The sequence below is a fragment of the Antechinus flavipes genome, chromosome 1, assembly GCF_016432865.1.
Source record: "Antechinus flavipes isolate AdamAnt ecotype Samford, QLD, Australia chromosome 1, AdamAnt_v2, whole genome shotgun sequence".
Classification (NCBI taxonomy): domain Eukaryota; kingdom Metazoa; phylum Chordata; class Mammalia; order Dasyuromorphia; family Dasyuridae; genus Antechinus; species Antechinus flavipes.
The window spans coordinates 712,992,924-713,020,827 of record NC_067398.1 but is presented as its reverse complement, the minus strand read 5'-3'; the positions used below and the strand labels follow the sequence as shown (position 1 = coordinate 713,020,827).

General features: G+C 58.7%; 1 protein-coding gene across 1 annotated transcript in view; it reads left to right on the top strand.

The window, feature by feature from the left end:
- The window catches only part of TTC28 (tetratricopeptide repeat domain 28), a 224,000-nt gene that overhangs the window by 113,385 nt on the left and 82,711 nt on the right, over positions 1 to 27,904 (top strand). Inside the window, exons 5-10 of the mRNA XM_051973038.1 lie at positions 13,664 to 15,005; positions 15,843 to 16,366; positions 18,136 to 18,245; positions 21,935 to 22,064; positions 23,093 to 23,311; positions 26,226 to 26,391. Coding sequence (XP_051828998.1) covers positions 13,664 to 15,005; positions 15,843 to 16,366; positions 18,136 to 18,245; positions 21,935 to 22,064; positions 23,093 to 23,311; positions 26,226 to 26,391 — 2,491 coding nt within the window. The remainder of the gene's footprint in view (positions 1 to 13,663; positions 15,006 to 15,842; positions 16,367 to 18,135; positions 18,246 to 21,934; positions 22,065 to 23,092; positions 23,312 to 26,225; positions 26,392 to 27,904) is intronic.

The following is a 27,904-nucleotide window of genomic DNA, read 5'->3' as shown; positions in this document are numbered from 1 at the left end:
GACAGGCATCCCTGACCTGCCGTGTGGGGCCGAGCGGCTGCTGAGAACAAAAGGCTTTTCCTGAACTCGTGGTCGCTTTGCCGGCCATCCCATGTTCAATGTTAAATGTCCCGGGACCACCTCAGCCCTCCCCACGCCAGGCAGCCGGACAGCAGGTCCTTTCCTGGCGTTTGAACATCATGACGTCCTGTTATCACCGGGTTATTTTGAGTTTTTACCCCAGCTGGGGCCTCTGACTCGCCGAGCTCTAGTTAACTGGAACCTTGACTAGTTACCATTACCCTCAACAGGAAAAATCCTGTTACCAAGTGGATGACAGGGATAGAAGACCCAGAAGCACCTCGTTGTGGCGTTCACCCTTTCCCTGCTTTGAGCATGTGTTTGTAATCACACGGGCCCCAAAGCCGCAGGTGGGGATGGGTATTAGGGAGGGGCCTTCGGGATCCCCTGCTTTTTGTGGCGGAGGAAGGAAGGCTGGCTGGAGCCTGGACGTTCCTGTGGCTGCACGGCTCCTTGCCGTCCACGTCCAGAATGCTTTGCAGCATGTTGTCCTGAACGCCAAGCACTGACGCAAGCCCCAAAGTTGTGTCTAAAATCGTATCCCCACTTGTTCAGCGTGAGGATGGACAGCAAACCTGGGCCGGTGGGGGGAGGCCGGATTTCCCACCACCCGCTCTTAGTGGCTCAGAGCATGGCCCGGGCAAATGGGCAAACATCCCCTCACTGTTTGAATGTTTGTGGCGACCGGGAAGCCAATTGGAACACGGCTCGGGCCATCTCCCTGAAGACTAATCAGGCTCCTCTAGGGCTCATTATTGAATGTTAGTAAAAACAAGTCTCTGAATGGATTTGGAGCCATGTTGGGGTCATGCCTACTCTCCATTCCCTGAGGTGTCCAGCGTGTCCTGCTGGGCACACCTTGTGCGGGCAGCGGCGCCCCTAGTGCCCTCTGCAGAGTCAGCGTGGCTGGCACATCCATGCCCACCTGAGGGCGAAGATCTCCTGACACAAAATCTATACATGAGGCCATCGGGCCGCTCCAGCTAGGGCTGGTCACTTTGTAGAAGGACTTGCCAAAAGACGGGGGTGTTTTGCTTTTGAAGGGCCATCTGCCAGGGCTTCTTTGGGGGGGACGCCGAGGATTCTCCTTGAATGGATGGCTTCCTTCAGTTCTTCTAAGGGCTAGGTTTCTGAAGTCAGAATTTTGGATCTGGAGTACGGCCATGGCGGTTAATGGACCCAGGGAGCTTGAATGAGCAGCGGTAGATAGAGCGCTCAGACACTCTCTGCGTGATCCTGGACAAGTCCCCTCATCCTGTGTGACTCAGTGTCCTCATTTGTAAAAGGAGTTGGAGATGGAAATGGCCAACCTCTCCAGTATCTCGGCCAAGAACATCCCACGTGGGGTCACGAAGAGAGGAACACAGAGACTGAACGGCAAACCCGGCCAGCTTTCTGAGTGAGGTGGAGGGAATCGTTTCTCCTGGTACTCGGGATTTGGCCTGAATCTTGTTACTTCAGCTTCTGAAAATCTCTTGGACTAACACTTGGTTCCCTAAACTTCCTCTACATTTGCCTGACCCAGCTTGTGCACACCTGCCGTGCCGTTCTCCAAGGACACCACTTGGATCGTGGGCTCCTCCACTCCAGGGGTCTCCAGCGGTCCCCGCAGCCCTCCAAGTCACATCCAAACTCTTCCTGTTTCCTCCGCAAATATGCTGGGATGGAACACCGGGTGTCTGTTTTCTTATTAGTAAAACAGGGTAAGGACTGGCTTGAGCGTTCCCTCCCACTCTCAATGCCTGATCTTCCCAAGCTTGATTGATTCATCCAGCCCCATCCCATTGCCCAGTTTAAGGCAGGAGAGCCAGGAAGAAAAGGTGGAGCACTGGTGAATCAGCTGCTGTTGTTCAGGTATTTTCCCATCATGTCCAACTTTTCAACCCTTTTGGGAGATTTTGTGGCAAAGATGTGGCGCGGTCTGCCATTGCCTGCTCCATTTCACTTGACAGAAGAGAAACTGAGGCACCCAGGGTGAAGTGACTTGCCCAGGATCACACAGCTAGCTAACAGGGGTCTGAGGTGAAATTTAAACTCGGGTTTTCCTGGCTCCAGCCCCAAGGCTGGGCCACCTGCTGCCCCTTATTAAGCAGCTACTGCAGAGCTGGGGATTCAGAACAAACCCCAAAAACATTTTTGCACATGAGGGTCCTTTTTTATGATCTCTTTAGCCCAGGAATGGCACTGCTGCGTCAAAGGGTGTGTGCAGTTTGATAGCTCTTTGGGCATAGTTCCAGATTGCTCTCTAGAATGGTTGGATCCATTCACAACTCCCCCAACAACGTATCAGTGTCCCAGTTTTCTCACAACCCCTCCATCATTCGTTATTATCTTTTCCTGTCACCTTAGCCAATCTGACAGGTGTGTGGTAGTATCTCAGAGTTGTCTTAATTTGCATTTCTGTGATCAATAGTGATTCAGAACATTTTTTCATTTAATTAGAAATGGTTTTAATTTATTCATCTGAAAATTGTCTGTTCATATCTTTTGACCATTTATCAATTGGAGAATGGCTTGATTTCTTATAAATTCAAGTCCATTCTATATATTTTAGAAATGGGGTTTTTATCAGAACCCTTGGATGTAAAGATTTTTTCCCCAGTTTTCTGCTTTCCTTCTAATGTTGTCTGCATTGCTTTTGTTTATACAAAACCTTTTTAGTTTAACACGATTAAAATTATCCATTTTGCATTTCATTATGTAATCTCGTTCTTCTTTGGCCATAAATTCCTTCCTTCTTCACAGATCTGAGAGATAAACTATCCCTTGTTCTTCTAATTTGCTTATAATATCACTCCTTATGTCTAAATCACGAGCCCATTTCGACCTTATCTTGGTGGAGGGTGTTAGGTGTGGGTCACTTTCTGCCGTTCTATCGATAACATTTCTAACAGAGGTTGGGAGCCGGTCATAGAATGGTTTGTTTCCTTTTGGTTCATTTTTGGGCACTAGGCCTCGGTAGCAAAAACGGACAGACAAAAACTTGTCCCCGATGCGGCCCGTCTCTGCCAGGACCGACAGGGTTACTGAGAAAGCAGTCTATTCGTTCACTTTTAAATTGGGTTTGGAATCATTCTGGGACCAAATGCCAACAATAGCTATTACTTCTGTAATTGCACTTTTTGGTTTACATGGCACTTTCCATTTATTATCTCATTTGCTCCCTCCTCACAACCCTGGGTGGCAGGAGGCTGGTTGGCTGGCCAGGGGTTCGCCCGGCTGTGCCAGAAAGTGGGGCTTGGGGGCATTGCCCATCTTGCAGGGCACATATCACGTAACTGGCCGGTCTAGCTCTTCTGCTCACGGCTCTCTGCTCCCCGGAGGCTTCAAGTAAAATTCTGGTTATGTTGGAGAGTCATCCATTTGAAAGGAAAAGTACAAATAGGATCCCCGCCACTTATAGTAATCTTGAAAATGCAGCTTTTATTAACTGACATATATATTTGATTAGAAGATTAGAAGGGAAGCAATAAACTGGAAAGGAAGGAAGGAAGGAGGGAAGGAAGGGGAAGGAAGGGAGGGAGGGGAAGGAAGGAAGGAAAGAAGGGAGGGAGGAAGGAAGGGAGGGAGGAAGGAAGGAGAAAAGAGGAAGGAAGGAAGGGAGGGGAAGGAAGGAAGGAAAGAAGGGAGGGAGAGAGGAAGGAAGGAGGGAAGGAAGGGAGGGAGGGGAAGGAAAGAAGGAAAGAAGGGAGGGAGGGAGAGAGGAAGAAAGGAAGGGAGGGAGGAAGGAGGGAAGGAAGGAAGGGAGGGAGAAAGGAAAGAAGGAAGGAAAGAAGGGAGAGAGAGAGGGAGGGAAGGAGGGAGGGAGAGAAGGAGAGAGGGAAGCTATCACAATAGGTAAGCTGCTGAGGAGATCCATTGGACAGGGACAGCCTTGGTGGACATTCACTAAGCATACTTTATCTAGAACAGAGTGCAACCCCCATAATGCACCTTTATCACACTGGGGCTGTCTGGGATCCCCAAAATAACGAGGCTATAATAGAGATGCTTTTCAGAGTTCTTAGCTTCTCATTTGGGCAGTGGAGAGCGGAGGGCCAGGCTCAGCTCTTTGGGGAGCTACGGTTGAGGTTGTCTGACCCTCCCCAACCCTTGACGCCTCTTTTTCATCATGTGGAAAAGGCTTGGCGGAGACGGCCCTCAGGTCCCGGTGCCTTCTGATGGGGCTCGCCATGTGTGACCGCGCCCTCTGCCTCCAGCTGAGCCCGTGACTTTGGCCAGGAGGCTTTTCTCTCCATGAGTGACTGGCCGCAGACTCATTCCCGATGTAACGTTTGTTCTTTGGATCACGTCGCCGGCTTGGCTTTCTGTTTTAAGAAAAATGGAATTTTCTGTGGATGTCGGTGCCGAGGGGGCTCCTGTTTGGCGTTTCTAATGTAACGCTGAAAAATTAATGAGAGAGAGGCTTGTCCTGCATTGGTAATCATTGGCACGTTGCAGTTAATGGACCTGCTTCAGAGCAGGCCCTTAATTAGCACAGGAACCTGTCTGATCTGGCCCTTGTACTTAGTCACTTCTTATTGATGCGCCGGATTGATGAGCATTTTTCAAAACCACGGAGCCCGACTCCTTTTTCTCCACTGCCCGCGCCCACACTTTGCTGGAGGGCTTGTTCCCTTTTTCCCCAGCAGGGTCCCGTGCCTTTTAGGAAGGGGATGCCCCGGTGTCCCTAATTGCCATTTCCTGAGAACCCCAAAGCACTGTCTGGAGTGGCCAGTTCTCTCATGAAACCACTGGCCTGTTGCAGTGAGCTCTGCTTAAGGGTGATTGCCACATGTGCCTTTTAAGAAAAAACAAAACCCATCCCCCAGATTTCCACCTTGTACAGCCCGGAAGTCTGCAATAACCTCCAGCAGCATCCTAGAGGTCAGAGCTAGAAGAGACCTTCAGAACATCAAGGCTAACCTCATTTCACAGCGGGAGAAGGTGAGAGAGAGAGGGTGAGAACGTCACCGGCCCAAGAGGCAGAGAAGGATCCAGCGGCAGAACCAGGCTGTCGAGGGCCCGCCCGGAGCTCTCCACCGAGCCACGCTGCCCGCAGTCTTCGGGGCAAGATTTTCTGTTGCCGGTGATAAATGGGTGAAGAAATGACTTAAGTGTGAGCAAATTTCAGATGTGTGGGTTTATCAATATTCCAGCTCATTGTTTTCCTGATGATCTGAGATGATCTTTCTCAACCAGGCTTAATTTTGTGAAAAATTCCGCATCACTGATGGTAGCACAGAACAGAAAGCACCAAGGTCGTAGTGTGCTGTATGGCATCAGGCAAGCAGCGTGAGGACGTCTGTGGGGTGGGGGAGAGGAAACGAGGGCAGGGATCGGAGTTCTTCTTCCTAATCAGTTCCTCAGTGAGCATTAGGAAGAAACTCCTCTGGGTCTCCTGCAGCCTTCGGGGAACGAGCCATTTCACTTCCCAGTCTGCTCGTCTCTAAACTCCGGCCGTTTGACCAGATGGTCTCTAAGGTTACCAGGTGATAACACTCTTGCATTAAAGGGCATTAAAGGGTAGAAATGGTGGGTTGGTTGCTGTTCTTTGTTCTCCAAGTGGCCCAAAATGGCAGGAGCAGTGATGCACTTGAGTTACAGTGTCTGACCGTGGAGCTCGGAATCCGTGCCGTGGTCAGACATAAACGTTCCTGCGCATGTTTAGGGAGGATTCTCTGACTCTGTGCATCTCATGTTGCTTCTGAGCTAATTCAGTTCTTCTTTGCTCACAGAGCACAGCCCCTTCTCTGATGAGGGCCCGCCATGCTGGGCGGTCCCAGGCCAGGGTCTCGTGTCCCACAATCAATTCTAAAGTTACAGAGACCTTGGGAGCGTCCTTGTATCACTTTTTCTGATCATCTTGTGAGCATGCTATGTGTGAGTTCTCCACAGAGAGTGGCAAGGGTGCATTTGGCATTCAGACAAGATGGGGGAATAGGTCTGGTGGTTAGGGCAGGAACAGGCAAGAAGCTTTGATCAGTTGCTTACCTATATTATCGTTTGGTTTTTCCATCTATAAAATGGGATAGCCACAGTTGGTACGACCCTTCCCCTCCTGTGTCCCTCTCCCACAGGAGTGAGCAGTGCCTGGTGGGCACCCACAGAGAGCCACAAAGCTGGCAGGAAGGGGGCCAGGGCAACTGGGGCATTCCAGCTGGGCAGCTACCTATCCTTCCCCTGCTCTTGGAGGCCTCAGGTGGCTCTGCCCAATGATGGTCTTTGAGGCCCTTGGCCAGGGCTGGTTTCTCCACTTGTAGTTTCTCCGGCTCCTTAGAACTGTATCTTATGGACAGAAGTAGCTACACCCAAAGAAAGAACACTGGGAAATGATTATAAACTGCTTGCATTTTTGTTTTTCTTCCTGGGTTATTTCTACCTTCTGAATCCAATTCTCCCTGTGCAACAAGAGAACTGTTTGGTTCTGCACAAATATATTGTATCTAGGATATACTGCAACATATCCAACATATATAGGACTGCTTGCCATCTAGGGGAGGGGGTGGAGGGAGGGAGGGGAAAAATCGGAACAGAAATGAGTGCAAGGGATAATGCTGTAAAAAATTACCCTGGCATGGGTTCTGTTAATAAAAAGTTATTTAAAAAAAAGAACTGTATCCTACTCAGCTCACTGGGCGCTCTCCAAATGAAATGATATTTATTTAGTGCTTAATTAGTGCCAATTCCCTGTCCCTCCCCCTTCTTACTGCAGGCAGTGTCTCTTTCTGCGAAAATAGCCCTGCTGTAAAAAAAAAATGATCATTGGGAATACCCCCCTTCCCTGAACCCTAGGATGGTCATTGGGAGCACCCCCTTTCCCTGCACCCCTTGGAGAGTCATTGGGAGCACTCCCCTTTCCCTGTACCCCTAGGACAGTTCCCCTGCACCCAGTGGGGAGAAACGGTTCCCTCCCGAGGACTGGGTTCTTCCTCCAGAGCTGGGTCCCTTCTTGGCTGAAGGGCCCGGCCTTCTGCGTGTCAGGGGCAGCATCCATGCGTCCCACTTTTCCAGATCTGCCGGAGCCACGACATCCCTTTGTCGTTCGGTGGCTCGTTGCATCTTTTTTATTGGACGGAGGACTTCCCAGTTCATCCAGGGAGGACTTTGTTTCAGGCCTTGCTGCTGGGTTGTGTCTGTCTCTTTTGGGATTTCATTCACGGGGAGGGGAAGACAGCTAATCCCGGTGCCTTGATTGGCCCCTTCCCTGCCACTTCCAGGGCATGAGGTCTTGCTATTCCAAGGCAAGGAGGCAAGGACTTCCCTTTCTTGTATGAGAGCAGCAAACCAGCCAGGTCCCCTACAGTGTGGAGCACGCGAGGGAGAATCCAGCAGAATGCGGGTAGAAAGATGGTCAGAACCACACGGTAAAAGGCCCTGGAGAGCAGGAGAGTGACATGGTTGGACCCATGCTCGAGAACGTCCTTTCTGCAGACAGACGCTTCTCCAAGAGCTGGCTGCCAGGTTCCTTCCCCCCACTGGGGTTCCGCATTTACCCCAATCCCCAGTGGTCCGAATTCCGCAGCAACGGCCCCTCCGGGGTGGGACGCGCAGTTGGGACCCCTTCAACCTGGCTAATTACAACCATCCAGTTAGGGAGGCACTCGAGCGGAAAAAGACAAATTAATATTCACAAAGAGTGAATGGGAAGGGTGACTAATTCCCTCATTTCCATTTAAAAGATAAGAAACTGATCGGCATAGAAGTTCTAAAGCCTTTGTCTTTTGACAGATTACTGTATATCCAGCCTTGATATTAATTGGATAATTAACTTTGATGATTTCCTTGAAGGGCTTCACAATGTGAAAGTGCCCCAGATCTTGGGTTACGCTGAAGAGAGCGGGACTTTGCCACAGAGAGAGCATTCCCAGGTGCCTCCGCGGGGATTTTGTGGCAGCTAAGACCCTCCCTCAGACAGGCCTTTGATAGTATTAGGGAGCAGAACCCGCCGCCCAGGGAGGTCACAGATCCGTTTTTCACCTGTCTCAGCGTCTCCCGCACTGCCTCTGAATAAAGACATTAATTGGAAGTAAAGCCATCTGGCGTGGAGGACGCGGGCTCCCCGGCCCATGCCAGGCCTGGCAGAGCTGGGCACCGGTGGTGGAGGATGATGACATTATCTGCCGTCCTGACGGGCAGGAGGGCAGGATTAGAACCCTTCCTCTCTTTCTCCTTCTTTTTGGTCTTTCCTCTGAAGTGCTCGGCTCAAAGACAGCTCCACATGGAGGCCTATTAATTGCTTCTTGAATCGACTCTCTAAGCTGACCCTCTAATCCTAGGAATTAAAGGAGACTGAAGGAGTCGGGGGCTACGGTTCACGTTTTATTAAAGCAAGAAGTTCCTGCTTTTGCGGCAGAAAGAAGAGCGTGTGATTTCAGGAATCCAGAAATGAGTCACTGGGCCAGCAGCTCGGAGATCCGCTCTGGCCAGATGAGCTGGGAATTCTGCTTACCTTTCCTTTGCCCGTCAGCGCCCACTCTAACCCCTTCACATTTTAGGCAGGTAGTTGACATCCGGGTCATCTCCGTGTATTTCTGCCACATTGGTTAGAGAAGCTCGTTACTCCTCGGTTATGTGTTGTAAGGCGTAAGTTCAAAGGTTGCTCCCAAACTCCAAACTCTGGTACTTTCATTTCCTAGCTAAAAGTTGAACTAAATCTCTTCCTGCCCCGACAGGGGTCGAAGCTGGATGGTCAGTGACTTTCCTCTAGGACCAGTGGGTGCCGGGCACAGAGTCACAAGGTCAGAAGCTGTGCTCTCTATGGCATCTCTGAGAAGGAAGATGCTTCCTCTGGCAGCCCCTTCTAGTGGAGGGCAATTCTAGTAGGAAGGTAGTGTAGGATTGGGCACAGCTTACAGGGGAGAGACCAGGTCCCTAAAGGTCACTGTCTTGCCCAGGTCATACGCGTACCCAGTAAGTCGCAGAGATGGGGTTGGACCTGCATGTCCCTCAGTCCCAAATCTGGCATCGTGTCCGTGCTGCTACACCGTATCTTGCCCTGGTCACCCGGGGAATACGGGACACCGAGCTGCAGAACGCTGGGGACGAAGGGGACCGTCCAGATCTCCCAAAGCCTGACAGGAGTGAAACCGGGGTCTCCTTCCTGCGTTGGTTATGGCCACTCCCTGCTTTCTTTGTCTCCTCCTGTGACTCCGTTTCCAAGCTCCAGCCTGTCGCCCCGACGGGCGTTTTGTCCTTGGTTCTCCACTTCCCTCTCTCTCCTGCTGGGGACGCGAGCCCAGACCGAACCCACTGGGCTTCTCCCAGCAGTGACTGATGAAGGAGCTCGGGCGGACTGCTCCTCCACATTTTTCATCCCGGCCTGGGCTCCCCACCAATTTCGAGCACAATGGTCTTGGCCAGAACCATTAGGGATGGCAGCGCCTAGTGCCGTGCCATCCATCACCGGAGCTCCCCTCTCTTTACTCTTTCATTTTCATATTTGTAATTATTACTCCCCTTCTCAGTAGCACAATTAATCTTGCCTGCAGCCTTAGGATTTCCTGCCCGGCTTTGGGCAATCTGAAGAGTTCTGCCATCAGGCCCGCTAAAGAGCCCACGGTCACTCTAGAATTTGCAACTGAACAGGGGAATCAGGAGAGAGCCCTCGGAAAGCGGGGTCGTGCTCCTGAGCTCCCGCGGGGGGAGGGCCCCGTTCCACACCTCCATTCATTTGGCACGGACCTCTGGGATGGACATCGGGGCGCTGGCCTCCGGGGGGGGTCAAGGGGGACTTAACAGTGAGGGCCTCCCTGCTTCTCTAGGGACCGTATCCGATGTCCTCGCAGTTTGACAAACAGGGCTAATGGAGGCTTTGTAGACAAGTGGGGAGATAGCAAGACTTATTTCAGCGTCTTCCTCAAAATTGAAAAGGAAAGGAAGGGAAATTGGGCCTATAGACCGAAGTGCCAGAGGCCCAGATGTAAACAAGGACGGGCTAAATCGTTCCTGATGGCCCGGGACACCTCGGAGCCTTCAGGCTGCAGATGTGCTTGGGGGGAAGGGGAAGGAGGAGATCCCCCGATTTGGCTACAAAGGTCGGATTGATTATCGAAGACGGGGTTTCGGTGAGCTGGATTGTGGTGGGTTGTGATATCAGGCCCGAGGAGCACGTTCATTCTGTCAATCAACAAACGTTTATTAAGTCCTACTGATGTTCAGAGCCCTGCTTGTCACTGAAGGGGGGAAAAAAGATTAAATCAGACACAGTTCTTCTGTCTTGAAGCACAGTAGAGTAAGGAGATAAGGCATGCACGCAGACAGCCCCGCTACAAGATAATGTATTAGAAGCACATGGGAAATACCGAGTGCTCCGCAAGGTGGGGGGCCGTGGGGTGGGCAATGGGCGGAAGGAGGGGCCGCCTCCGGGGACCTTACCTCCAGAAATGGCAGGAGCTGGGAGGCAAAGAATGAAGAGCATTTCCATGTCAATAGGTGGGAATACAGGGCGGGGGGTGGGCGTTCCATGACCGAAAGCAGGGGATTAGTCCTGGAACCAAGGCCGAGACCACAGGGAAGGTGGAAAATGTCGGGGGCTCTGCTTAGGTAGGAAGGGCTCGGAGCTGTGGTTGGCGGCTCATTCTCCGTCCTAGAGTATCTGGTCCCCGAAGCCGACTTTGCTCATTTCCCGACGGGGGCTCATTGAGGCCGGCGTCCCACTGGGCCGGCGCTGGGAGCCCGTTTGCCTTGGAAGCCTTTTCACAAAGACCAGGGCCTGGGCTCATTGTCCGCTCCTGCCGGTGTCAGACTCCAGGTGAGAAGCAGCTCAGCGGGGATGCCCTGGAAGGACAATGGCTCCGGGCTCCAGACGGCTCGCTCTCACCCCCTCATTAACCTCGCCGCCCGGTGCCCTCCTGTGCTTTGTCGGCTCCGCCACTGATGCCGTCGCTCCTAAATGGCGGGGCTGTCATTGATCCGCTCACTTACCGCCAGCGTCACCTGGGCCCGACTCGGATACGTAATCACCCCAGACCGGGCTCTTGTAGTGTGTCTCCCCCCCAGCAGCAGGCCTTTGTATCTCTCTTCTTGCTCTCCTTCTTATTCTTGCTGTTTGTTGCTCTCCTTCTTGTTCTTGTTCTCCTCCTCCTCCTCCTCCTCCTCCTCCTTCTCCTCCTCCTTCCTCTCCTGCTTCTCCTCTTCCTTTTCTTCTTCATCTTCTGACCACCAGCCCTGGGGATCACGCTGCTGTCTCTGAAGGATCGGGGACTCTGTGGGGGGAGAGGTCTTTTTAAGGTGGCTTCCACAAGAGGGAAGGTTGCCACCTGGCAAGGGCAGGTGAGGTTCCATCCAGAACCTGCCTGGTTGCCAGCGTCTGGGGCAGCAGAGACGCAGGGGGGCATCTCCTTGTGCCAGTCACGCCTAACCTCCTCTTGGTCATGTGGAGAAATCTTTGTTTTAGGAGACTTCCCATGATTCTTTGTTGTTTCTTACAAACAGGGAGGGCAGGAAAGGAGTAAAAGGAGGAGGAGGAGAAAAAGGAGAATGGGAAAGATGAGGAAGGAGGAGGAAGGGGAGAAAGAAAAAGAAGAGGAAGAGGAAGAAGAAAAGGAGGAGAAGAAGGAGGATGAGAGGGAGGAAGAAGAGGAGGAGAAGAAAAAGGAGGATGAGGAAGGAGAAAGGGGAGGAGGAAAAGGAAGAAAAGGGGAGGAGAGAGAGAAAAAGAGGAGGGGAGAGAAAAAGGAGGATGAGAAAGATGAGGAAGAAGGAGGAAGGAGAGGAGGAAAAGGAAGAAAAGGGAGAAAAGTGGGAAGAGGGGGAGGAGGAAAAGGAAGAGGAGGAGGAAGAGGAAGAGAAGGAGGAGGAGAAGAGCTGACGGAGGGAACTGGCTGAAGTTGAGACCATTTGGCTCTAGCCAGCAGCAGTTCCTTTCACAAGCCAAAGCGCGCTGAGTGGTCGTCCTTCCGGAAATAGCGGTCCATCAGCAAACCCAGGTTTTTAATGCTGTGAGACAGAAGGCCGTCCCGCCATTTTCTCCCCCTCCTCTCCCTCTCCCCTTCTCATATTTGCAAAGTCCTGTCCCATCTGTCACCTGATCTGCATCCCCCACCCTGGGAGAAAGGCGGCTATCGCCTGTCCCATTGTACAGATGTGGAAAGTGCAGGGCCCAATGGCGGGGGGTTCCCACAGAGTTCTGGGAAAGCCCAGGGCTAGAGGTCTCTTTGGTCTAAAAGCAAGTTCAGAAACTGGTTAAAAACAGGATTAAAAGGCTTCGGTGAATATAAACTTTAAAAACGGAACCTTGGGAGCTTTTCTTCTTGCGTGCTCGCTCTGGGTGAAGACGGCAACGTTTCTGCCCCGTTTCTGACCCGTTTCTGACCCATTTCTGGGAAGCTCCAGTCCCAGGCGTGGCCCGAGGAGCACAGGGCGAGCCGCACCAGGGCCCGAGTCTCTGGGAGGGTTGGAGCCCGGCTGTTCTTTCGGAGCGCGGTGAGGTCTGCGGCCCAGTCCCGGGGGCCAAGGAGCCCCATCTGGCCCTCGGGGAGCCCCCTGGGTGGCAGAGAAGGAGGGGCGTCCTCGGGAGAACGTCACATCCGATACGCTCCAGCCGGGGAGGTGGGAGCCGGGTGCTGGGAGGGTACGGACCGCCCCCGTCTCCCTCACGGCCCCTCCTCCTGGTGGCGCCCCCGGCTCAGCGGCCCGATGGCCTCCCCAGATCTCGGGGCGATGGGAGGCCCAGGCCCTGGGGGGTAGTGGGAGATGGGCACAGGAAGCAGGATGGCTGGGAGGGCGGGGCCAGGGCGGCCTGGTGATGGTGCTTCCGACAAGGGCGCTGCTGGCGGTGACAGAGCGGGAGCACGCTCCCTGGAATGGCCTTCCTGGCCCCGTGCTGGGAATAAGCGGGTCTCGGTGACCATAGACTGCGTGATCATTGAACCTGAAAATGGCCCAAAGCTGGGAGGGGAGCTGCCCCTCTCCCCAGGGGAAAGGCTGGGGAACAAATGCCCTTAATGGCCAAAGCAAAGAAGGGGGGCCCTCCCGAGGCCCTCCTCCCGGTGTCCCCCTCCTGACATCCCCAATCTGATGGCCCCATCCCTGGCTCTCCTCTCAGCAGTCCCATCCCCAGCAGCCACATCCCCGGCTCCCCTGTCTTGTCCCCCTCCCCCACTCCCCATCCCCATGTCCCCCTCCCCCACTTCCCACCCCCATGTCCCCCTCCCTCACTCCCCATCCCTCTGTCCCCATCCCCATGTCCCCCTCCCCCACTCCCCATCCCCATGTCCCCCTCCCCATCCCCATGTCCCCATCCTCCACTCCCCATCCCCACGTCCCCCTCCCCCACTGTTCCCCTCCCCCACTCCCCATCCCCACATCCCCCTCCCCCACTCCCCATCCCCACGTCCCCCTCCCCCACTCCCCATCCCCATGTCCCCCTCCCCCACTGCCCCCCTCCTCCACTCCCCATCCCCATGTCCCCCTCCCCCACTTCCCATCCCCATGTCCCCCTCCCTCACTCCCCATCCCTCTGTCCCCATCCCCATGTCCCCCTCCCCCACTTCCCATCCCCATGTCCCCCTCCCCCACTTCCCATCCCCATGTCCCCCTCCCCCACTGTTCCCCTCCCCCACCCCCACCCCCTGTGACCCCCCAGCGCCCCCGGCTGAGCCGCCCGCGCCGTCTCTTTCAGGAATCATCCACCAGATGAAGGGCGACTACGACGCGGCCCTGAAGCTGCACAAGGCGCACCTGTCCATCGCCCAGGAGCTGAACGACTACGCGGCCCAGGGCCGCGCCTACGGCAACATGGGCAACGCCTACAACGCGCTGGGCCTCTACGACCAGGCCGTCAAGTACCACCGGCAGGAGCTGCAGATCTCCATGGAGGTCAACGACCGCGCCTCGCAGGCCTCCACGCACGGGAACCTGGCCGTGGCCTACCAGGCCCTGGGCGCCCACGACCGCGCGCTGCAGCACTACCAGAACCACCTGAACATCGCCCGGGAGCTGCGGGACGTGCAGAGCGAGGCGCGCGCCCTCAGCAACCTGGGCAACTTCCACTGCTCGCGCGCCGAGTACGCGCAGGCGGCGCCCTACTACGCGCAGTACCTGCGGCTCTCGCCCGAGCTGCAGGACATGGAGGGCGAGGGCAAGGTCTGCCACAACCTGGGCTACGCCCACTACTGCCTGGGCAACTACGCCGAGGCCGTCAAGTACTACGAGCAGGACCTGGCCCTGGCCAAGGACCTGCACGACAAGCTCAGCCAGGCCAAGGCCTACTGCAACCTGGGCCTGGCCTTCAAGGCGCTGCTGAACCTGGCCAAGGCCGAGGAGTGCCAGAAGTACCTGCTCTCCCTGGCCCAGGCCCTCAACAACCCCCAGGCCAAGTTCCGGGCCCTGGGCAACCTGGGGGACATCTTCGTCTGCAAGAAGGACGTGGCCGGCGCCATCAAGTTCTACGAGCAGCAGCTGGGCCTGGCGCACCACGTGCAGGACCGGCGGCTGGAGGCCGGCGCCTACGCGGCCCTGGGCACGGCCTACCGGCTGGCGCAGAAGCACGACAAGGCGCTGGGCTACCACACGCAGGAGCTCGAGGTCTGCCAGGAGCTGGGCGACCTGCCGGGCGAGGGCCGCGCCCACGGCCACCTGGCCGCCGTCTACATGGCCCTGGGCAAGTACTCGATGGCCTTCCAGTGCTACCGCGAGCAGCTGGAGCTGGGCCAGAAGCTCAAGGACCCCGGCGTGGAGGCGCAGGTCTACGGCAACATGGGCATCACCAAGATGAACATGAACGTGGTGGAGGAGGCCATCGGCTACTTCGAGCAGCAGCTGGCCACGCTGCAGCAGCTCAGCGGCAACGAGGCCGTGCTGGACCGCGGCCGGGCCTACGGCAACCTGGGCGACTGCTACGAGGCGCTGGGGGACTTCGAGGAGGCCGTCAAGTACTACGAGCAGTACCTGTCGGTGGCGCAGAGCCTGAACCGCATGCAGGACCAGGCCAAGGCCTACCGGGGCCTGGGGAACGGGCACAGGTACGGGGCGGGCTGGGGGCGGCCCTGGGCGGGAAGGGGGGGGGCGAGGGAAGGGGCCCCGGGGGGATGAGGGAAGGGCCTCCAGAGGGGTGAGGGAAGGGACCCCGGGGAACGAGGGAAGGGCCTCCGGGGGGGGTGAGAGAAGGGCCTCTGGGGGTATGAGGGAAGGGCCTCCGGGGGGGCGAGGGAAGGGGCCCCGGGGGGGCGAGGGAAAGGCCCCCGGGGGCTGAGGGGCTTCCACTGTGCAGGCCAGGAAACAGGCCCAGAGAGGGAAGGGCCCCCCGGGGGGGACGAGGGAAGGGGCCCCTGGGAGCTGAAGGGCTTCCAGTGTGCAGGCCAGGAGACTGAGGCTGGGGAGATGGTGTCAGCTCTCGGAGAGTCCCGCTGGGCAGGCCCTGGTCCGGATCCTGCTGGGGCTGGCTGCCTTTGTCCCCCTTCTCCCTGAGGTGCCACGAGGCGGCAGAGCCGGGCTCTGCTCCCATCTGGGTGGATAAAAGGGGCCCCAAAGTCCAGGCCCGGGCTCAGACTCAGCGTCCCTCAGGGCCCACAGAAACCCTGGCGAAAGGATTCGGAGAATTGTGAAGGGACTTTTCAGAAGAGGGGGCGTCGTTACAGTGTAGTGGAAATAGAGGCTGGGGGCCCTGGCAGCCCGGCTATCGTGGGCTCTAGGAGAACACTGAGCATCTCTGGGTGGGTGGGAGGGGGCCCCTTGCCTCCCTGGGGTTGGGGGTCCCCATGCATCTCGCGCTGACGGGGGCCCTGACCCATTTCGGCTGCGGGTGAGGGGCGGCGACGGGCCCCCCCAGCCCCCCACGGCCGGCCTCTCTGCCCCCGCAGGGCCATGGGGAGCCTGCAGCAGGCGCTCGTGTGCTTCGAGAAGAGGCTGGTGGTGGCCCACGAGCTGGGGGAGGCCTCCAACAAGGCGCAGGCCTACGGCGAGCTGGGCAGCCTGCACAGCCAGCTGGGCAACTACGAGCAGGCCATCTCGTGCCTGGAGCGCCAGCTGAACCTGGCCCGGGACATGAAGGACCGCGCCCTGGAGAGCGACGCCGCCTGCGGCCTGGGCGGCGTCTACCAGCAGATGGGCGACTACGACACGGCCCTGCGCTACCACCAGCTGGACCTGCAGATCGCCGAGGAGACCCACAACGCCACGGGCCAGGGCCGCGCCTACGGCAACCTGGGCCTGACCTACGAGTCCCTGGGCACCTTCGAGAGGGCCGTGGTCTACCAGGAGCAGCACCTCAGCATCGCCGCCCAGATGAACGACCTGGTGGCCAAGACGGCCTCCTACAGCAGCCTGGGCCGCACGCACCACGCGCTGCACAACTACTCGCAGGCCGTCATGTACCTGCAGGAAGGTAGGCGGCCGGGGGGGAGTGGGGAGGGCGGGGGGCGGGGGGCTGGGGAGTGAGAGAGGGGCCGAGGGGGGGACTGAGGTGGGGGGCTGGGGAGTGAGAGAGGGGCTGAGGGGGGGACTGAGGTGGGGGGCTGGGGAGTGAGAGAGGGGCCGAGGGGGGGACCGAGGCGGGGGGACTGAGGCCGGGGCTGCAGGGGCTGGAGGCTCCATCTACTCCGAACCCCTCCCCAGCCCCACGGGGGCCCCGGCTGTCAAATAGTCATCATGAGCCTCCCCACCTCAGACACGGCAGATCCGGGCTCCAGTCCCCGCTTTGCAGGTTGTGTAGGCATAAGAACGTGATGGAAGGAACATTAACAGTGCAGATGAAACCAGATGGGGGTTCTGAAGCCGTTACTATTCTCAGAGAGCCAGTTGTTAAATTTTCCCAGTAAACTCCTGGTACCAAAGCGAGGGCTAACCTTGGGCCTCCTGGCTTGCCCAGGCCCCCCCCAGGCCTCTTGGCTTCCCCAGGCCCCCCCCAGGCCTCCTGGCTTCCCTAGGCCCCCCCAGGCCTCCTGGCTTCCCTAGGCCCCCCCAGGCCTCCTGGCTTCCCTAGCCCCCCCCCTCCCCAGGCCTCGTGGCTTCCCTAGCCCCCCCCCAGGCCTCCTGGCTTCCCTAGCCCCCCCCCTCCCCAGGCCTCCTGGCTTCCCTAGGCCTCCCCAGGCCTTGTGGCTTCCCCAGGCCTCCCCAGGCCTCCTGGCTTCCCCAGGCCTCCCCAGGCCTCCGGGCCTTCTGTTTCCTGGCCGGTGCTCCCGCTGACCCCCGGGGCCTGGGTTTGGGTGGGGGGCAGGTTTGTGAGCTCCCCTGCAATGGGAAGAGTTCCTGGGCCTGGGCCGGAGGGCGAGCTGTGATCCGTAGCCAGGGGAGGAGTAGGAGGCACTGAGGGGCCCGGCAGCCCCAGGTGCACGAAAGGTGGCCCCGGCCCTAGTTTCTTGTGACCTCGCGGTGGCAGAATTCCCCTGTGCTCAGAGTGAACTTCACCGAAATTCACCAAAGCGGGCAGCATCAGGCCCAGCTGGCTCGGGGGCCGGCCTGCACCGGGCCGAGCCAGCACCGGGCCGAGCCTGCACCGGGCCGAGCCAGCACCGGGCCGAGCCTGCACCGGGCCGAGCCTGCACCGGGCCAAGGCTTCACCGGGCCAGCCTGCACCGGGCCGAGCCAGCACCGGGCCGAGCCTGCACCGGGCCGAGCCAGCACCGGGCCGAGCCTGCACCGGGCCGAGCCTGCACCGGGCCAAGGCTTCACCGGGCCAGCCTGCACCGGGCCGAGCCAGCACCGGGCCGAGCCTGCACCGGGCCGAGCCTGCACCGGGCCAAGGCTTCACCGGGCCAGCCTGCACCGGGCCGAGCCAGCACCGGGCCGAGCCTGCACCGGACCGAGCCAGCACCGGGCCGAGCCTGCACCGGGCCGAGCCTGCACCGGGCCAAGGCTTCACCGGGCCAGCCTGCACCGGGCCGAGCCAGCACCGGGCCGAGCCTGCACCGGGCCGAGCCAGCACTGGGCCGAGCCAGCACCGGGCCAAGCCTGCACTGGGCCGAGCCAACACCGGGCCAAGCCTGCACTGGGCCGAGCCAGCACTGGGCCGAGCCTCCTGGGGAGTGGACACTGGCCCGGAGTGTAGCCACTGCCGCCCGTGCCTGAGCGGAGCCTCCTCCTGCCGCAAAGAAGGACTCGACAGAAACCTGGGGGGGCGGAACGGTCCCTCACCCGTCTGTTCTCTGCTTTCAGGTCTGAGGCTGGCCGAGCAGCTGGGCCGGAGGGAGGACGAAGCCAAGATTCGCCACGGCCTCGGCCTCTCCCTCTGGGCCAGCGGAAACCTGGAGGAGTCCCAGCACCAGGTGAGTGGGACGGCGGGGGGAGGGGGTGGCGGGGAAGGGCGCCGCGGTCCCGGGCCCAGGAGCGGCCCCTGGCCCTGCCCCGACCGGACCCACGGCCACCCTGCCCTGGAGCGCAAAGCCTCACTCCTGTCACAGCGTCCCAGGGCTTCCCTCATCTAGTCACAGACGCGGCTCAGAGCGGGACAAGCGACCCAGGAACAAAAAGCCGCTGGGTTTCAGGTCTTGGCGCGTTTTAGCGCAGTCGGTAGGAACGACCGTCTCCCATTTCTCTGAAATTTGAAGGGTCACCGAGGGCTTTCCTCCCAGGAGCCCCGTGCCAGAGGCAAAAGGGCAGGGGCCGGCAGAGCTCATTTTGTAGAGAAAGGCCCTGAGGGCCAGAGGGGGCTTCGGCGCGGTCGGCAATTCCAAGGCTGAGACTTCCCCCTTATCTGGTCTGACGCCTCCCTCAGCTCTGGGCGCAGGAAGCGGGGACGGGGAGGGGAGCTGGGTGGGGACATGAAAGTGGGCTGCCCTCCAGGCCTCTGTGTACGTGGCGGCTACAAGTGCGCGCAGACAGGAGCAGGAAGGACCCTCTGCTGGGGCAGGAGCCCGCTCGGGAAGCAGGGTCGGCCGCTGCTCTCCCAGCTCCACCGTCCGGGGCTCTCTGACCCGGGACGGGTCTAGCATCTAGAACCTGAATGGGGGCGGGGGGGCCGAGGCCGGCTTGTGTGTCACTGTTTTCACATCCATGGAACATGCCACAAGCACACTCAGAGCCAAACATCCTAAGGCCAGCCCGCGTGGGCGCACATGCCGCAGCAGAGCGCTCGGCCAACAAGGGCTGCGCTCGCCAGCTCGCTGGGTCGCCAAGGAGAGGCTCCCCACTCGCCGCCGTTCCGAGGATCAGCCTCCGGGACTGTTAACAGAGGCCAGGCCTGCGATAGGGGGGAGGCTAAATTGGGGGCCGAAGGATGGGGTGGGAGACGAAGCCGTGTGTCACCTCCCCGGCCTCCGTGCCTGGGCTGCCTCCACCGCGGTCTGGGCTGAGAGCACCGGCTCTCCAACCCTCCCCTGAAGCCAGAGCCCGGGAGGCTCTTGCGCCGTGGGCAGCGGGCGGCCTTCGCAGTTTGTCCCGGGAACGTGGCTTTAACCAGGAATTTTCCACAAGCCTTCCCACTTGACGGGCTCTCCCAGGAGCGGTGACTCGGGAGAAGCGAGGGGCCGCTCCTGGCTCCAGAGGCTGTGGCCCTTCCAAGCTGACGGACGCGAGGCCCTTCTGTGCAGGGGGAGGGGGGCGGACAAGGGGCAGCCGGAGGGCCCAGTTTCCAAATTTCAGTCGGAGCTGGTGCCTGCTGACAGCTGACCTAGTAGCTCCACTCCATTCCCTACATGTCCCAAACAGGCAAGCATTTATTAATCACCTGCTGCGTGCGGGGCAGTGGGGATGAAGAGGCCGAAGAGGGAGCCTCCCTGCTGCAGACAGAAGCACGTGCCTCCCTGAGCGTGGGCCACAGATCTGCCCGAGCGCCTCTGTCCCAGCCCCCGCCTCGAGCGGACTCGTCTCATTGGTCAGCGCTCCACATCACAGAGCGGGCTCCGGGCCTCGGGTCTCTGGGCTCACGGGGGCTAATCTGGGCTCGTCCGCCAAGCTCATTTTTAAAACCACACAGAGAGGGGCCACGGGCCGGCCCCTGAGCCGGGGCAGCCCCAGCTCATGCCCCCCTGCTGGCGCACCCCGGCCGTCCGACTCTGGGAGGGGCCGCGGGCAGCTCCGAGAGCACGCGTGGCAGCCGAGGGCGTGTCTCCGTGCTTTCGCCAGGTCAGCCGCGAGGGCACCAAAAACAGGTCTACTGCCGGCTCACTCTGGGGGTCCGGCCAGCCCTGGGGGGACAAGGGCATGTTCTTAGTCATCCCTGAGCCTCCCCAGTGGGGCTGGTGTTCCGTGGTGTCTCCTTGGAGAGCGACGCACCCAGACTGCACAGAAACTGATTTAAGTCGCTGCTCTGGGCCGAGGCCAGGAGACGGACACCTGGCCAGCTCCCAGGTAGCTTAGAGTCTCCTGGGGGAGCCTGCGTGGACACAGGCCATCACCGCGGACAGCCCCGTTGTTACGCTGAGAATAAGATGGAGCCCGCAAGGACCCACGCCGCTGAGGTCACGGGTGCTGGTGGTGGTAGTAATAGCAGTGATGGGGCCGTGGTAGTAGTAATAGCAGTGATGGGGCCGGTGGTAGTAGTAATAGCAGTGATGGAGCCGGTGGTAGTAGTAATAGCAGTGATGGGGCCGGTGGTGGTAGTAATAGCAGCGATGGGGCTTTCCCTAGCCTTGGAAGGCACTTGCTCCAAGGTAATGTTATAAGGTTATAAGGTTGGTGATAATTATCAGTTAGTAAATTAGGATTTAGTCTTATTATTAATTATTCAGATGCAGAAAGCCAGAGGCAAACGACTTGACCAGGCTCCCACAGGAAAGGGCAGCCAGGAGTCTCCTGCTTTTCCCCTCACCTGAAGCCCCGTAGGTGTCCGGCAGTCTCAGCCGGTCCGAGCTAGAACCCAGCTGGACCGAGCTAGAACCCAGCCGGAGACGTTCTCATTCCCCCATCCGTTCCATACGTAGCTCGGATGTGGCGGCCAGTGCAGGAGCCCGAGGACCGCCCCCAGCCCGGCTCTCTGAAAGGTCACTTAATGTGGCAGGCGGCGAGCGGGTCCCGTGGGGGGGTGCCGGGACAGCCGGCTGAGCGCAGTGAGCCTCAGTTTCCTCCTCTGTAGAATTAACATTGGCCCCCGAGGTGTCTGCACTCCCTTCCAGCTGCAGAAGTCTCTTTCTTCTCATGGCTGAGGGTGTGCTGGCCACGAGGGGGACGAGCGTAGCAAAGCGAGGGGCTGTTTGCAGGGGGCTTCTACCCGTCTGCCCAAAGGCGGCCCACAAAGGAGGCCTCTGGCAAAGCCTGCGCTTCCTCACACGAGTCCCACAAACGGTCGCATGATTGTGAGCAGTGAAGGCACTCCTCAAGCCGGGCCCACTGATAGGGACAGGAGGTATGGGGGGCGGGAACCAGACGGGGCAAAGGCCGCAGCCTGGGGTCCCCCAGTGCTGTGGTGAGCAGGCCCAGGGCTCCTGAGGGTGCCCCAGGTTAAATACGGCCCAGGTGCAAAGTGGATGCTCAGGATGGTGCGTCTGTGCCATCGGAAGCTAGGTGTGAGCTGTTGAGGAAGGCCAGAGGTGCGGGATGCTCTTACCCTCCAGGGACCAGAGCTCTGGATCCCAAGCGAGCCCAAGTGGTGTCTTCCAAAGGTTCAGTCACGAAGGGCAGCCCCTTCCTCGTGCTGGCCAAGTTTGTGGGGCAGGATCTTGTCCTGGATCCTGAAGCTCCTATTGGGGGAGCAGGGCCGGCATCCTGCAGGGTGCTGAGGCCGTCCCCAAGGCTCCAGGGCTGGGAAATTGGCTGAAGTGGCCCCCAGGCTCCAGGATCGGTTTCCCGGGGAGAATAGCTAAGACCATCCCCAAGGCTGCAGGGTCAGCTTCCCCAGGAGGCCGTCCCCAAGGCCTGGGCATGCTCCCTCCCGGTGCCTGGCCCAGGCCTCCTGGGAATCCCTTGGGACACCTGCCGCCCCCTCGCCTGCCTGCATCGGGCCAGGCGGCAGTGGCCCCTGGCAGCGCTGGGTCCCAGGCCGGGTGGGAGCCTCACCTCTGTCTCTCTGTCCCCGCAGCTCTACAGAGCCTCGGCCCTGTTTGAAACGATCCGCCACGAGGTGCAGCTGAGCACGGACTACAAGCTGTCGCTGTTTGACCTGCAGACGTCCTCCTACCAGGCCCTGCAGCGGGTGCTCGTCAGCCTCGGTGAGAGACCCTCCTTTGGACTCACTCACAGAAACCTGACTTTTAGCCTCGGGAGGCGGGGAAGCTCTGCGCGGGGATGGTGTCCTGGCCTGGTGGAGCTAAGAGACCCTAGAACGCAGAGCATTGGGGGGGAGGTCCTTCAGGGGCCTCTAGTCCCAGGGCTCAGGGCACAGAGATGCAGACCGAAGCCAGGACAGGTGAAGGGACACGTGGCTCTGGCCACAGAGGATTTGAACCCCATCTTCTGGCCTTAAGTGCATGTGCCTTTCACCCCACCGCACTTGCTCCTCCCTCCTGGGGGTTCCCAGAACAGGAATCTCTCCCTTTTCAGGAGCAAGGCTGTGTTTGCATGTTTCTGTTTTAAAGCCAGCTCGTTTAGTGGCTGCTTTCTATCTTGTTTGACTTCCGGGGGGCTCCTGGGCCAGCTCGTGCCGCTGCAGTTCTGACACGCCCGAGCTGGCGTCCCCTTTCCCCTCATCCTCCTTGACCTCCCTGCTTCAGCCTGTCCTTTGTCCCAGCTGTCTTGCCCCCCGGCACAGAGACCGTGGCGGTCCTTGATAAGACCCCGTCTGAGGTCAGCTGGGCGGGCCTGGCCGGGCCACGCGGCCGTGCCAGAGCTGGGGTCTGTGTCCCTTCGAGCCCACTCTTGGAGCGGGACTGTCGTCTCTAGTGTCTATGTATTTGTCTGTAATCTCCTCTCCTAGAGCACTGGGCTTCCCCCTGCTCTTGGGAAATGATTTATGAACGTAAACAAAACGAGCTGCTCTTCTAGCTAGTGACAGCAGGTTTGAAAAACTTTAGAGCCACATTCAGCAGAGCAGGCCGGCACCTTCTGGTGCTGAACCTCCAGCAGAGAACCCTGGGGGAGGGGGACCTCAGAGGGCCAGAAGTGGGGAGAAAGGGCAGGTCGGGCCTCCCCTAGATCCCCGGCGTGGCCCCGGGCCTGCCTCCTTCCCTTGGGCTGGGGCCGAGGGATGTCCTGGCCGGGCCCAGGGCCTCCTCACAGCCCTTCTCTGCCTCCGCTCCAGGCCATCATGACGAAGCCCTGGCCGTGGCAGAGAGGGGCAGGACCAGGGCGTTTGCCGATCTCCTGGTGGAACGTCAGACCGGCCACCAGGACTCCGACCCGTACTCGCCAGTGACGATTGACCAGATCTTAGAGATGGTGAATGGCCAGCGGGGACTCGTGCTCTACTACTCCCTGGCAGCAGGCTACCTGTACAGCTGGCTGCTCGCTCCCGGGGCAGGTACGGTCTGTCTCTGTCTCTGTCTCCTTGTGTCTCTCTATCTCTCTGTCTCTGTCTGTCTGTCGGTCTGTCTCTCTCTCATGCGTGGAGAGCAGTCAAAGGGTAAATGATGGAAGGAAGAAGAAATGCGTTACGTCGATCACACCAGAAAACTACCATGGGATTTCAGCAAAAATTCAGCTCCGGTGCATTTTTCCAGTCGAACTCTCAGTGAACAAGACAACCCCACTGCCTCGTTCCCCCAGAAATCTCAGTCTCGACCGGTGAATATGGAACCATTTATCTTGGAGGACCAAGTGCAGGGAGGATTAATTTGCCGAGCGCCCCGTTTGCAGGCAGCTGTTGATCATTATCTAATAAAGTGATGACTCGGAGCCTTAATGAGTTCTTTCTGGATATAATTTAATAATTGTGACCCTTCACCAGGAAGGCTGAAGAGTCTTAAACTGATACCGGAGATTTTAAGTATCAGCTCCCATTGTGCATTTCGGAGCCAGCGGTATCGGCGTCACCGGTTCTGTTGCTAACTCACATCCAGATCCGTAATGATTAAATTAAATTAAATACAAGGGCTGTACAGTTCTATGACATACAGAATCCCTAATTAGCTGCTGGGGCCATATTTTTTGCGTAATAAAACGCTGTTGGCTCTCCCACATTGGAGAGACACCAAATCCAATAAGAGTTTATCGACTGGAGAAGTGGGTCTTATGATTGGAAGTCACGTTCTTTTGGATGCGTGTTAGCCGCCTTCGAAAGGATCCCCGAGCTCTTCCGGACTAAGTCGGAGATTGTTTTGACCTAAAGGAAATGGCCTTTGATTTCTGTTGGCAAAATGATGGTCAGAGGGCCTTCGCCTGTTAATTCTCTCCTTGAGATGGCGGATTTTTCTATCAAGTTTTCCCTGTTGTGGAACCTCCGGCCTTTTGACAGTAGAAATTGTGACTGCTACTGACTCCCACTGACACTGCGTTTGTATCCCTGATGGCCAACCCCCTTGTAGCACGGATCTCGGAGCCTGGGGTGTCACGACAGGCCCCTGCTCCAGCCAGATCTGTGTAATGATGAGCCGGTGACCCCGGAACTTCTGGGCTCGCTTCTGTTCCTCCTTGTTGTCAGGGGGACTGTGAGGGTGGCGTCCTGCTCCCCACAGAGGGGTGGCTGGGGTCTTCCCAGGCCGCCGTGCCCCCCCACTCTGTCCTGCAGCTGGTTCTTAGCATTCGTGGGGCATCACTTGAATTTTATCCATCTGTGTCTGGGCCCCGGCCAGCGTGCGTTCTGCCTTCGCTCTGCTGATGAGTGCCATCGTCACCGTTCTAGCAGACACGTTGGCACTCGAGCGTGTCCGTCATCCCGGGGAGGGAGGTGCCCCTGCCAGCCGTGCCGAAGTAACCGGTGCTGTCTGCTCCTGCTGGACGGAGCAGGGCCCCTGATGTCCACAGGACCTGCCTGACAGAACCTCGGCAGCAGGCTCCGGGGACCGCCCCCGCTCACGGGCCTTCCCCATCGCCAGCCGCCCACCCGCTCGCCCTCAGTCTCCTGTGGTAGCGGACCAGCTCCCTCCCTTGTCCCCCCCGCCTGCACCCACACCCCTCCTCCCAAGCTGCTACGGCCTCTTGGTTCTCCCGGCCCTGTGCCTCGTCCACAATTTGGAGTTGTTGGAAATCGTGGGATGCTGCGATTCACAGTCCCAGGGCATCACTGGAAAAACGTGGGCATTCAATAGCGTTTGTGCCCTGGGCCCCGATGCGGGTTTAAGATCCCGTTATTTATTTCTTTGTATTGATGCCTTTTGTTCTCCCATCATATTCATTACGGATCCCTCCACAGCAGGGATTCAAAAAGATTGTAACAAAGATTCAAAAAGAAAAGGGGGAAAACAGTTCAGGAAAACCTGCCCTCCCAGCAGTCATGGCAGGCAGAACTCTGTGAGGGAAAGAGGGAGGAGGGAAGGAGGGCAAAGGAAGGGAGGGAAAGGGGAGGGGGAGGCAGTGAAGGAAGGAGAGGGGAGGGAGGGCAAAGAAAGAGAGAGGAGGGAGGCAGTGAAAGAAGGAAGGGGGACGGAGGGAGGACAAAGGAAGGGAGGACAAGAGAGGGGAGGCAATGAAGGAAAGAGGGAGGGAGGGCAAGGGGAGGGGTAGAGAGGAAGAGGGAGAGGGAGCCACAGAGGCAGAAATGAAGGGAGGAAGGAAGGGAGGGAGGAGGGAGGGCCATTTCCTCAAGTCTTGCCTGGGGCCAAGCCTGGTCAGTGCAATTACCCAGCGCTCCCTTTGGTTTTATTGTTCATTCTGTTCACTTTGGTGGGCACGGCGCACACGGTTCGCCCGCTTCCGCTGCCTCTAGATTTTTAAAACCCCACGTTTTACTGCGCACTCTCCCGTGGGTTTTCATGCAAGCTGAGAGGAGTTGGCTGGAAGAGCCGACTTTTGTTCAGCCTTCCCCATGGCGGCGCCCGCCTCGTCTGCGCCATTCAGAGCCGGCTCTGGGTGCTTAGCGGAAAGGCCCTTCTCTAGTAGGTGCAGCTGAGAAACAGATGGCTGGGAGACCGGCCCTTCCCAGCGTCCCTGCCCAGTGGAAACCCTACTTGTAAAGCGCTGGACCAGATTTCAGAAGTCCGCAAAGTTGGCCCAGCATCCTTGCACACCCTTGGCTCCTTGGGGAAGGCTTGGGGGTCTGGGCAGCACCCCCACATGTCCTTGGCTCCTTGGGGGAGGTTTGGGGGGAAGGGGGGAGGCCATATTTTTCAGATGAGATAATGCACATAGAGCATTCTGTAAACCTTCCACCACCCCATAAATGTCAGCCCCTCATGCTTCTTTATGAGCTTGTCACGGCCCACTACCGTTCTGGGCCGGCCGGCCCTGCCGCTTCCCTCGCGCCCGGTGTCACGTCAGCGGCTCGTTTCTCGTTTCAGGAATTCTCAAGTTTCACGAATACTATTTGGGCGATAACATGGCGGAGAACTGCAGCGACTTCCAGGAAACCAGCAGCGTGCTTCTGCAGACGGCCACCGGCTCCGGCCTGGAGCAGCACATCGCCAGCGTGCGGGAGGCCTTGGGGGTGGACTCCTATTACACCAGGTGGGTCAAGAAGTTCTCGGGCCGGGCCTGGAAGCCCAACCCTGGGATCCTCCTACCTTTGTGACCAACGTTTTTGGGAGCAGACCCGGGGCTTCCTGGCGAGTTCAGACTCCCGGCAAGCCAGGGAAGGGTCTCAGCAGAGTCAGACCTGTTCTCCAAGTAGAGTGGGGGGGCTTTGCCCACCATGTAATCTCCCGGTAACCAGCTGATGAACAGGTGCTCCTTGTCCAGTCCTAAGCCGACCCCCAGGGATTGGGGGCAGTCGCTGGCTGCCAGTTGGGGAGCCCGCTTCAGTTCTGGTGATGAGGAAGATCTAAGCTGGGTGACCTTAGGGTGCCCTGGAGAGCGAAGGCAGTTTGTAAGCAGCCGGCATTTTCGTGGATTCTTGCCCATGTGTTCATTGGAAGAATCACCCAGTCGTGTCTGCGGGCTCCGTCGCAGGGCCCTCTCGTCTGTGTTCAGTGATTAGCTTATGTCAGGTTGTCTGTCGTATCGTGTCGCTCACTGGCATCAGGGTCCACAGACCGGCCTGAGCAGCTGGGGGTCTCTCCAGCGGCACCTTCTGTGATTCTACAAAATCCTCAGGTACCCATCGGGCTTCTCCAGACGTCGCGTACACCATCATGTGGCGTTGGGGGGGTGCGGGGACAGAGGAGCCTTCACCTGGGAAACAAAGCGTGTTCCATTACCCACAGAATGGGAGAGCCCAGAGGGACCTGGGGCGCCCTCACCTGGGAGAGGAGGAAGTGCGAGGCTCTGTGAGTTAAAGGACGTGGCTAAAGTCACCAACCCGACAAGTGGCAAAGGCAGGACTGACTGCCGGGCCTCCGGGGCAGAGTCTGGGGCAGAGGCAGGACTGACCACCGGGTCTCTGGGGCAGAGGCAGGACTGACCGCCGGGCCTCCGGGGCAGAGTCTGGGGCAGAGGCAGGACTGACCGCCGGGTCTCTGGGGCAGAGGCAGGACTGACCGCCGGGCCTCCGGGGCAGAGTCTGGGTGATAAAGGCAGGACTGACCGCCGGGTCTCTGGGGCAGAGGCAGGACTGACCGCCAGGCCTCCGGGGCAGAGTCTGGGGCAGAGGCAGGACTGACCGCCGGGCCTCCGGGGCAGAGTCTGGGGCAGAGGCAGGACTGACCGCCGGGTCTCTGGGACAGAGGCAGGACTGACCGCCGGGCCTCCGGGGCAGAGTCTGGGTGATAAAGGCAGGACTGACCGCCGGGTCTCTGGGGCGGAGGCAGGCCTCCGGGGCAGAGTCTGGGGCAGAGGCAGGACTGACCGCCGGGCCTCCGGGGCAGAGTCTGGGGCAGAGGCAGGACTGACCGCCGGGCCTCTGGGGCAGAGTCTGGGTGATAAAGGCAGGATTGACCACCGGGCCTCCGGGGCAGAGTCTGGGGCAGAGGCAGGACTGACCGCCGGGTCTCTGGGGCAGAGTCTGGGGCAGAGGCAGGACTGACCACTGGGCCTCCGGGGCAGAGTCTGGCAGACTCCCTACTTTTCTCCACTGTCTCCCAAT